At 36.4% G+C, this 12,187-nt stretch overlaps 1 protein-coding gene across 1 annotated transcript; it reads right to left on the reverse strand.

Moving 5' to 3' along the window:
- Positions 1-9,217: 9,217 nt before the first annotated feature.
- On the reverse strand, positions 9,218-10,003 carry LOC115748868. Its single transcript, XM_030685510.2, has one exon. The coding sequence runs from the start codon at positions 10,001-10,003 to the stop codon at positions 9,218-9,220; it is 786 nt and encodes a 261-aa protein (XP_030541370.2).
- Between the last annotated feature and the right edge of the window lie 2,184 nt (positions 10,004-12,187).

A 12,187-nucleotide genomic window follows, 5' to 3' on the forward strand; every position in this document is an offset into this window, starting at 1 on the left:
AAATTTGAAGAGGAGAGGTGTTAGAATTAAAGGTGACCAAGGTTCAATAAAGCTTTTGCCGAAACCAGTTTTGCATATACAGTACATGAATGTACCCCAATGGCCCTAGAGAAATTCTAAAGTACGATTTTAAAGTTCTTTTCCTCTTGAAGCAAAAACAAATGGACCCACCAATCGCAATTTGCTATCTACACGAAGCTCCTCTCAAATCTCAATTTCGGTTAAGAGGGGGATGGATGCCTGAGCGATCAACTTTTTCTGCAAAGATGCGCTCGTAGCCAAAAGCAAATTTGTGCTCCCTGATCGTGGCCCAATAAAGCTGGCGGGACGACGAAAGCTCGAGATTATCCACTAAAACCAAGTAGTATCGAACAAGATTACTAGTATCGTTTACAAAACGAATGAAATGAAATATTTTTCATTGAAAATGGCGAACATATGAATGCCCTAGATATGTTATTTTCGAAGAAAATGGGTCGTTTTTCTCCCTTCCCTACAATGGGATAGGTTCTATCATCATAAATGATTCAAAAAGAATTGTGATAAAAAAGGCTTCTTATTTGGCATTGAGAGTCCAATCTAGCAATACGGACAAATGAAATATTTTCCTTGTCCACGGAAGTATTTACACGTAAATTGTTGTCGATAACGTAAAATATTTTTTATTGACTAATATTTCAAGTGATACAAGCGATTATTATTAGGAAAACAAAAACCCTTTGTGAAATATAAGAAATACGAAAAAGGAGAAAGTTCAGATTGGCTGGATTTCAAATTTGAATTCAGAATCAAAAGCTGGCGATGTCAACAACCCCATGAGCCAATGATAAAGCCCAATCGATGGGCCAACACATTGGGCACCGGAAACCTAGGTCCAATCTCTGTACGAAGTCCAGAGTTCCATTCCGCCAACTTCAGTCGTCAGTTACAATTGACATCATGCTTTTCATTTGTTCGTCGCAGGAGCTTTGCTAGTACAATATTTTTTGGATAATTGCAAGAACAAGGACATGTCGTGAGTAATAAATTCTTGAATATTAACAATAATTTATAATTATTTATTATTTATGTTTTTGTGATTCAGAATAAGCTATTAATATTACAATCGATCAAAGGCATTCACATAATCATTTCTCGATTTTGAAATGCAATCTTGTTAGGAATCCACATTCTATAGGTTTTAGTATTGGCTTCCAGGAGTCGTGACTAGTGGAATTGTCCCGACCTAAAATTCGGATTGAACTTCGGGTTAATGGATTACCAAATTAATTAAATGAATTAATTAACCTAGCTCGAGCTCTACCAATTCGCAACTTAGGTTCACATGATTTCAATCAAAAGATTTTCGATTTTTGGAGCAGCCACTAATTTTTTTGGAAGGTATATTAGATACCTAAATAAAGTATGGGAGAATACTTTATTTTCTACTAACCAGAGATTTAGATTTGGGGACTTGATTATGTTAATTTTTCAATTAACACCATTTCGGTACCATTCTTGTGAAAATTTTCTTGATTGACAAATTCAATTGATATCAAGGAATGAATTAAGGTGCAATTTTTTTTTTTTGGGGTTTTCTTGATTAGATGAATGTTAAGTAACTATATGAAATGAGTAGTGATGATGTTGATAAAATATATTTTGATGTATATAAAGCAAAACGAATTCTAACTACATGACGTGCAATATGAGAACTAACCTAAATGACATGCAAGATGTTTTATTTACGTTATATGGTATAGTAAAAAAATTGCATGAATGACTTTTGGAAAAATTGAATTTAATGCAAAGTGAACATGAACTTCGAATTACATGACATGCAATATGGATTATATTAATGATATGAAAATGCATGAACGACATATAAGAATGCATGACGAATTAGACTATGTGAAATGCACATGAAATGTCATAACCCTTTAATGAATTTTCGGTTTTATGATTTTTGGTCCGACAATTAACACAAATTGATTATTCAAAATCCAATTTATATTAAGAGTCATCTTAAGATATAATTTCCAAAAAAATTCATGTAAAGTCAAGATATGATGATTTTTTTTTATGATTTTATGATTTTTTTTAATGAAAAATTGAATCAAATAAGAATATAATAAACCTTGAGCGTAATACACCTTATATCCGAAATTTTCGATGAATTCGCTTCGTACCTTGGAGGTGGGGTCAGAAGGTAATTTACTCACATTGTACCCGGGGGTAGGGTCGGATAGTGAATTTATATATTGTGGAATTTGTCGGTCCGATCCCAAAGTTATGGGATAAGTTAGACAAATTCATGTGTGGATGCTGTCGTACTTCGGGGGTGAAGTTAGATAGTCATCAATAATGCACATATTCCGAGGGACAAGGCATAGGGGAGCGTGTATTATACTCAAGGTAGATTATAAAAATATTTGAATTAGACTAAAGTATAAAAAAAATGAATTTCTCAGCCAACTAGGGATAAGTGTCGAAATTTTAAAGGACATAAGGTCCTATCCACAAAGGATTCACATCTTTTAAATTCTCGGAAAGTTATCTCTTGAGATTTGAAATATTTTTTTTTAAAGATAATTCCCCAAATTTTAAAAGATATATTCCGAATTCCCAACCGAGATACAAATCTTATTCGATATTCTTAGAATTTTTAGATGGATTCAAATTTTGATAACAAGTTAAATTAGATATTCTAAAAAAATGTGCACTATCTTTCTTAAGATATGATTGGGATTCAAAGCATCTTAAGTTCAAGCCATGAGATATACTAAATATTCTAAGATATAATCATGAATTCGAAAATATGCTTAAGATATGCATGATATCTCCACGATATGATACTCAAATCATATTCAAATAGAACCACAAGATGCATCCAAAGATATACCAATATATTCCAAAGTCGAATTCAATGATACTCGAGATATTAGCAAGATAACTTCCGATTTATATTTTAAAACTAGGCAATAATCTCATCATATTTGAAAATTTCATTTATCTAAAGATTCAAATAATGCAACCAATTTTCAGAATATCATGAAATAAAGATTTTACCTAATTCAAACTTGAACCGAAAATTTGATAATCAAGCAAGCTTCTAGATCCAATCAACTAGGGATTTGTAACACCTTGGAGCTCCTTCGAAGTCTACCTTTGCAAGCTGAAATTCCACGCTAATTCACCCAAAGAAGGGCGCATGAACAACACGTCTTCGTAATGATATTCTGGGCAGGACAACGAGGGAATCGAGCATCAAAACAAGAACCAAATAGCAGCCAATTCTTGAATAGTAAGGGCTTCAGCAAGAGGAGGCAAGGCCATGAGACTCTCATGTTGTTTCTCGGTTCCCAAGGCTCTCGGGTCTCCCAATTTCCTTACGTGAGTTTCTCTTTTTTTAGCAGAAGATTCTCGTCTCTCCTCCTCTAACCCTAAGCATAACAATTGTATTTATAGGCAAAACGCTTGCAAACTAAGGGCTTTAAGTTTATTAATTATTGCGAAGAAGACCCGATTCAAAAACCTTTTCCAATTGAGTCCTTAAATGGCTGAATTATGTTCAATTAAATCCCAATTTGGCCTTATTACTTGAAATCTTCGGCCAACATGTTCCCCAATGCCTTAGCACAATTTTATTTTTTCGCTCGTTGAATTTGCATGATTAATTCCGGTCGCTTCACCGCAGGTTCATTAAATGCAAATGCAAATGCATGATAAAAATAAATATGAAATGCATGAAATTCTATATTATTATTTTTTCTTTTTGGTGAGATCTATAACTAGCTCTTGTTTTCTGAATTGAAATGATAGATTTTCTAAAAGTTAAAATTTAGGTATCAACAGGAACGCAATCCTCTTTTCCTACTGGCTATGACCCCTTATCATGTCATGCATTCGATCAATTAATGAATTTGCGAGCATTGCGTGGTGCAAAATCGTTCCCGAACATGTGACCTTGCTCAAGAGTTGCGCAGGGCCATACAGTGGTAGATCGATGTTGATTTGTCCTAGAAAACTAGTGATTTTGGGGGTCGAAATGATCACTATCAATGTGACCGAGAGGGCGAAGTTCCATTCTTGTCATGTTAGCCATGAAAGCTACCTGTGCTTCTTCGTCAAGTGGAGCACAGTGTTTCACTTAATGTTTGCTCTTTTGAGCATGGGATTAACGTCACTTTCAGTTGGGAAACGTTCGAACAGTTTCACCCTAATAGCAAAAATATCTCTGTACTTTTTACACTAGAAGTTGACTCCCAAAACTCAACCAAAATGGTGCATTTATTTGCAAGTTAGCTATTTCCTTTTCCAAAGATGCCTCCTGGCGGAGGCATCCGGCCATCTCTCTCTCTCTCTCTAGCACTCTTGTTTGAGTGTCTAACTCAAAAGCCCAAACTACTATGTGAGGATTGAGAAAGACTTTTTGAATTTGATAAATGAGAGGCTACGCACGATGAATAAATTGAGCAAGAACCTAATTCTAATACCATGTTGGTGTTGAAAAATATCGATCTGAATGGAATGAAATAGAATTAGACTTTGGGACGTCATAACACTCTCTTTTAAGGATTTATTTGCCCCACAACGTTGCTAATGGTTTCTGACAAATATCCTCCAGGATACAACAAAGTCTCAATGAGAACAACATATAACAATTCTGATATTTTTCTAGGATTCTTTAAGGGAAACAATCGGAGAAGATGGCTATGTTTATTTCAGAAAAAAAAAAATTGAAAGTTCTGAAAAAATTGATCTCTCCCTTCCAAAAAAGATCTCCTTAAAATGAACAGAATCACGCAATATACAATAGTTGAAGGAAGACAACTTTTTCATGTATCAAAAAACTGTAATTCGGACACAATTCTTCATGTTTGAAGAACGGTTAATTAGAACATACATTTTTTTGTATGTAGAATAGTTAATTTAGACATACCTCTCCGTGTCCAAAGAACAGTTAATTCAGACATACCTCTTCATTGTCCAAAAGAATTATTATATTTGAAAAGTTGCAACCATTGGACATAATTAACTAATTAAAATTCAAAAATAAATTTAGTAAGAAAATAACCGCAACTTTTACGTAAACAATCGCCTTGTTCCATAAGGACTCAACAATTTATTTTTAGCGTAATTTCGAAAATAAAAAATAAAATGATTGTTGATTAGTTCAAATTATGCAAGTGTGCAAAGAGCTAAGTGCATCTAATAATTGCGCCAAATTCTTTATTTGAAAGATTATAGTAGCCTTCTAACCGATAAAATGACTTGCACTCTTCCTTTCTTCCTATTTGGGATTGAAAAAAAAGGCAGTTTTGTTTGTTTTTCAACCGTTAGAAAGTCCAAGCGATGGGTGATACCTTAACCTCTCTCTTGCGCCCGAGAAGAAGTGCCTCTGTGCCTGAGGGCCTCAATCTAAGGTCACGATGGCTCAGTTGACTTGAGAGAGAGAGAGAGAGAGAGAAGCAAAGATGATGGGCTGTGGAGGCGTTGGCGTGTGATGACTGATGACAGTAGGGTTCGGACGACGAAGGCGGCACAATGCAAGGACAGGGCAAGGGAGGCGACAAGGGAGGCAGAGAAAGAACTTGGGTCAAAACAGAAAGTAAGTGTTAGATTTTCAAGTTTTTAGGTAAATCTGTCGGAACCAAAAGCATTATGTGGTTACTTATGTTCTTTCAATACTATTCAAGATGTATTGCGTTGCCCATGCAAAAGAAAGCTTTTATCTTTTGTCAGTAATTCAACTGGTGTAGACTAAAAAATTCCTGAAAATAACAGTAATCAGTACCTTTTGACTTGGAATTAACCTCTGGTGACGATTTCGAGGTTGGGAGTGCATAAGTTGCTCGCACTTCAAGTTTTAGACTCTATTTGTTTCGCGAAAAATAATTATTTTTAAAAATATTTTTTTGAAAATAATAGCTTACAACAATAAATGTAGCAAAATTATTTTTACCATCTACAAAAATGTTTAGACATTTATTAGTGATAAGGGATACATTTTTTATTGGCTAATTATTTCAAGCGATACAACCGATCATTTTTGAGAAAATATCTTCCAAATCATTCATTTTTCATAAACAAATGGAGCCTTAATCCCAAATTGAATGTCTATTTATATATGTTTTACTTTGTCATGTACTTCCTTTTTCTTTTTTAAGGTGACCACTATTTTTTGAGAAAATTACCAAAAAAATCATAAACCTATTATAATTATGCCAATTCACTTATAAATCTTTTGCATTTATGTCAATTCAGTCCATCCGACCAATTTTGATCGGCCGGTGTTGACGCAGACTTTTTTGATAATATTTTGATACTTTAATTACTTGGCGACCGACTGGAGGAAGAAGGAAGGAAAAAAAAGAAAGAAAAAAAAAATAAAAAGGAAAAACAAAAGAAAAAATGTACAAAAATTGTAAAATATATTATTACAAAGCCTAAGTCATCGCTGGTTGCGCCACGTCAGTAATTTCTGGTCAAAATTGACCGGATAGATTGAATTGGCACATAAATATAAAAGATTTAGGACTCAATTAGAAAAAAAAAGATTTAAAACTCAATTGACATAATTACAATTGATTTAGAACTTTTTTGATAATCCTCTCCCTGTTTTTTCTCTACCAATTAAATTTGTGGGCACGATATCTTTCCTTCCACCCGAAGAAATATAATGTTTGGAATCGCACACGATGATGCTCTCTCTCTCTCTCTCTCTCTCTCTCTCTCTCTCCATCAGATCAGACTTCGAATCTATTGATGTCTAGATAAGATATGACTATACTATGAACAAGATATAGGGCCCCATGCATGCTGGAGAAGATCTGCTTCATGACCTTGATACGTTACCGACATTGAGACCAGTGATGGAAAGTGAAACCTACTTAGTTATCAGCCACATAAGTGTAAAGGAAAACTCAGATTCTTCTTTGCCACCTTTGCCAACTGCTCATGTTTTTAATGCAACAAGTCTCTTTCGACAATAGAAACAAAATATTTCACCCCTCCCACCCTTTGATGTAACTTCTAACCTTCCTATGGCTGTTTCAATCCTTCTGACTCCTACTAATTTTTTTTTTTTTGTCGAACTCCAACTAACTTACTAATCATTAAATTGGGTGGACAGCACCTCTTCGAATGAAAAAAGTCTTGGACACTACCGTGGCATTGCCGGTTAGAATTAGAGTCGAATTAAAATAAATTAAACTTTTATACGGAGGGAGATCAAAGCGATTTGAAATAGTACTTTTACATTGCTCGAAGATGGAGAGCCACATACCCATGAAATAAAATCCGAGCACTGAGAATTTGATACTATACTAGAAATTTCGACTCAAATGCAAATAGCCAAGTGATTTGAAAGAATACTTTAAGGTTGACTGTTGATCCCATTATCCATTTGGGCCCACTAACTTTTTACGTGTATCGAGGGTTGTTTATTTTCACTTAATCAAAAGCAAAAGGTGCATTTTTGCTTTCCCACCAAAGTTTTAAATGCTATTCAAATCTCATAATATTATGGGAAAATATGTGAGTGTGTGTCAATATTTGAGTATTGGCAAAGTTTTAAGAGTTTCGAGTTCAAAAGGAAATCAAATCGCGCAAGTCGTATGATTTGTATGATGTAAAACGCAAAGAATAAAAGTCATTTTGGAGAGACCCTAAATGATTGTGATGGATGCTGAAGTAAAAAAAAAAAAAAAACCTACGAAGAATACCCAATATACACGCTATGTTTCCTCATTTGCAAGGGTAAACATTATGGATTTTCACTCACATCATATCTGATTCAAGCATTTCATGTCTCCTAACTTAAACGAGCTCCTTCCATGAAAACACTTGCAAATAATATGGGCACCTGAGCAACACGCTAGTTATGGGTAAATGGTAGATATGTCTCTTTTCATAGTCACACCTCGAGCATGGAGGGGGGGATTGATGAAGCAGAAAGAGGACAAGCCAAAAATAAATAAATAAACAAATAAAAAGAAAAAGGAAGAAGCTGCATCCACAAAGTTAAAGGAATGAAGAAACGAAAAAGAGAAGAGTACCAAACGTCCAGGTGGCTCAGCCAGCGGGAGGGTATCTAGTTGATGCTTGAAACGTGGGTATGAAATTGGGTACTATACTTCTTTATTGATCAATTTGATCTTTCATTCTCCTTGAAGGTAAGGGCATCTTCTTTTTGGGATTTGTAACCATACACGTTACATCTACATTTATTTTCTTGTCCCCCCATTACACGTGGATGTGGGTGGAATTGACATTCCAGCAACTGCTTTGAGAATGCATGGGAAACGTGGACGTTTTTCTCCTTCTCCTTTTGAGGGTGGCCATGATTTCTCTACTTTAGTGGATTATACATAGCAAGATAACCAAATCCGTGACCACATGACCATCTCGATAAGGGTAAGGCTCTGTTTGTTTCGCGGGATAGGAATGATTTCAAAAATATTTTCTTTAATAAAATAGCTTATATCTCTTACAAAAAAAATAAATAAATAAATAAATGAAAATCATCCTCAAAAGTTTTTTTATGTAAATTATTGCCGTTAATGAAAGAATTCTTTTTTTAACTAATCTTTTCAAGTCAACAAAAGTGATATTTTATGAAAAAATTTCAAATCATTTATTTTGCACGAAATAGAAAGAGCCTAAATCACTGTTTAGCCAAAAACCCTAATTAACATACCGCGTGTTAGAATAATCCTATGCAACAACAAAAGGAAAATAAATAAATGATCCTTTCTTAGACGGTTAGAGGGTCCATCAATGAGGTATAGTGGTTATTAGTGATTGTTTGATATCTACATTAACCAAAATATGCCAACTTTTTAGCATACGATATATATGGCTGTGACTGACTGTTGACCACAACCTGAAACCTAGAAAGCCAAGAATAGTAGCATTTAATGTTGGTTGTGATTCACAAATTCGTGCAATCCACACGATGAAAATCACCCACGACAATCACTTTCACACGTGTCTGATGAACTCAAGGCATTTGTCTTAAATTGAATGATTTGCCTTGACTTTAAGATAATGCCTTGACCATAAGATGGTTTCAATAGAATTAAAAGGCCAAGATAAAAGAAGGGACACGAGAAAAATTACTCGGAAATAGGTGACTAATGCCATTATACAAACCTATACAATCCACTCGAGTAAGTGTATATTTGTTACATATGCTATACTAGAACTAGTACTTTATTAAGCATGTAATTACACATTAGACCATGAGAAGTTGCTGCTGTTGCTGAGCTTCGATCATGATTCCTTCCTTCATCCTACGAATGAACTCGTCGAACTTCTTGTCCAACTCCTCCGCAGTCATCGCATTATTCCCATCGCTGTAGACTTCACCAGTTTCATCCTCTCTCGCTCCTCCGCAATCATCTAATTCCTCGTCGCCGTGGGAATTGGATATTGCTACCGCGGTTCCCGCTTTCAAAGTCGAAAAATGGATACTATCTTCTTGTTCTACTTCGTCAACGTCGTCGTTGTCGTCATCTCGTGTGCATTCTTCTGCATGAAAACACACGTCTTCTGCTTCTACTTCGACCACGCAGTCCTCATGATTATTGTTCTTACCATTCAACGTTTTCCCTTCTCCTTCAAGGGAGAAATCCTCACGCGCGACGTCGTGGAAAACTCCGTTGTCGATGTCCGTGGCAAGTAACTTATTCTCCATCATGTACAGGGTCTCCTTGGCCGGCTCTTTATTGCCAGTGCCGCGCCGGGACCTGGTCTTGCTGCCGATGAAGCCCGAGTTCTTTGCGAGGAAGACGAGGATGCCGTTACAGAGGAGGAAGATGCAGTTCTTGTCAACGGCGTGGGTGACAAGGCGGAGTGGGAAGGTGGAGAGTTGGAAATGCCACGGTTGGAGGAAAGAGAGGAGACTGGAGCTCGAGAACAAGAGCGAGAATACAGAGATGGAGAGCAACAGCTTTGTGAGCTTCTTTAGGAATTGAGACTTTGTGAAACGACTAAGCTTTTGTTGGTTAGTTTGGTCCATCTTTCTCTTGTTTGGTGCTCAAAGGTGAGGCGAGAGAGAGGGAGAGATTATTTGAATAGGGTTTCAGAGAAGATAATAATAAGAGCATATCATGTAGAGCAGGATTGAATCATATGAAGGGTTGCTTGGTGTGGGAGTCCACATTTATAGGCGAGAAAAAAGGTTGGAGGTCCATGTCTCAGCTCGATTTTTATTCTACACCCCTCTAGAAGTAAAGGGACAAGCCATAGTTGTCATCTCCTCTATAACCATGAAAGACTACGCGGAGGAACTTTATTTTGGATGCAAGATGAAATGAATCCAGGTTAATTGTCTTTTCAATGTATCTATTACATAGGGTAATTATTGAAGCGGTTTAAATCTGTATGAGGTCTGATAATTCTTTACATATAGCGCTGAAAAATAGGTAAAAAGTTGGTCACATCTAGGCCCACCGAATTTTAGGTCGGCTTTCTGTTAAAAATGTGTCGCTTGACATTATATATTACGTGATGATTTACATGAATAGATTAGCAAAAGAAAAATTATCCATTCTCTCCCCCACCCCTCTCTCTCCACTCCTCAGCTAGCCTTTCTACAGCTGCCGTCACTGCTGTCGCCGCGAAGCTATGGTCTCATCGTCTCCAAGTCGTCTCCACCACCACTATGCTAGTGCCTTCCTTCTCCAATTCTGTGAATTGCCACCACCACTTCCATCTCCTTCATCGACAAAGGAAACCCATACGTATGGTCTCTGGATTTCATCAATGCCAAGTTGATACACAAGCTAGCCATGGCGGCAGCGGCGGCGGCCACGACAAATGGGGGGAGGGGGGGAATGGATTAATGGCACAGTTGTCATACATTATTTTTTCTATGAGAGGGCGTGCGTAAAGTTGGGTATGCCTAAGGCTATCGAGTTAAGAAAATTTCAGATTCATTGTAAATAATTAAAACAGTATTTTCCTTAGTTGGATGAATGATCTCACAACTAATATCTACCCAAGATGAAACAGGAAGAGGGGCTATTAATGTATTCTTTCATAGGTGTTCGAGTTAAAGGTGGCCATGGATGTTGATAGGTTTCCTCTTTGTTTGACCAATGAGAACTTTCCACCATTCACGTAAAAGCTCAAAATTCGCTTCGATGTTAGGCAAGAGCTATTATTTGCGCACGCCAATTCTTTTTTCTTTATTTATTTTAGTTTGGCGTCGGCTATAACTGCCGGGATCCCCATCATTGAAGCCCACGAAGTTGGGATCATTGAATGATGAGAGGGAAATCTTATGTTATAAGCATTCCCATGTAATTAAGTCATTAAAGAAACTTTTTCGATCAATGAGTATGTCTCGGATTATTGGTGAAACTCGTGTGGATTAAATCATTATTGCAGCTTTGAGTTTAGTGCAATCAGTTGAAATTTGCATGTTGAGTCAGCTTTAGCCTTGTGCTCTAAGAATGTATGATTGTCCCTTACCATTTTCTAACCAGTGGCATACAAAAATTTTGATGGGAAAATTTCAACTAAGAACCAGAAATACCCTTATTTTCTCTAATTAGGATCTAAAGTAAATCTTGTTTCAAATGATGGCCTAAAGTGTTCATGTTTTCTCAAATAAGGGCCTAAAATGAACATTGTCTCAAATAAGAATCTGAAGTGGCCATATCAATCTCAAAAAAGGGCTTGACCTCATCGGCTTGTCAAGGGCACTATCGTTTTTTATATTTTTTTTATATTTTGATTTTTTTTATTTTCTTTTTTCCCTTTTTTTTTTTGTTTCAAGCGATGCTGGTCACTAGCAATTTCCAAAAAGGGCTAGGTGAGGCCGCCCTTGAAAGCTACAAGCGAGGGCCGGCCTCGGCTATACAACCCTCGCCGGCCACGGGCAAGACAGGCCCATGATCTAGGCGAGGGTCACCTCACTCGCGGCTAGTGAGGACCTGTGTGAGTCGACCCTCGCCAGAGCCGGTGAGGGCTTGCGGGTTAATTAAAGCTCTAAAACAATGTCATTTTGATCAGAATCTCGGTTTTACACAAAATCTTAATTAAATTATGTAAAAAATAAAAAAAAAATCATAAAAAAGACAAAACTCAAAAAAAGAAAACAAAGGCAAAAATTTACAAAAAAAACACACACACACACAAAGAGAAAAGGAAAAACCTATGCCCTCCGCTTGTGGCTGCCGCCCCGATTAATGGCCTT

Source organism: Rhodamnia argentea, chromosome 2, assembly GCF_020921035.1.
Source record: "Rhodamnia argentea isolate NSW1041297 chromosome 2, ASM2092103v1, whole genome shotgun sequence".
In the NCBI taxonomy this organism is placed as follows: Eukaryota; Viridiplantae; Streptophyta; class Magnoliopsida; order Myrtales; family Myrtaceae; genus Rhodamnia; species Rhodamnia argentea.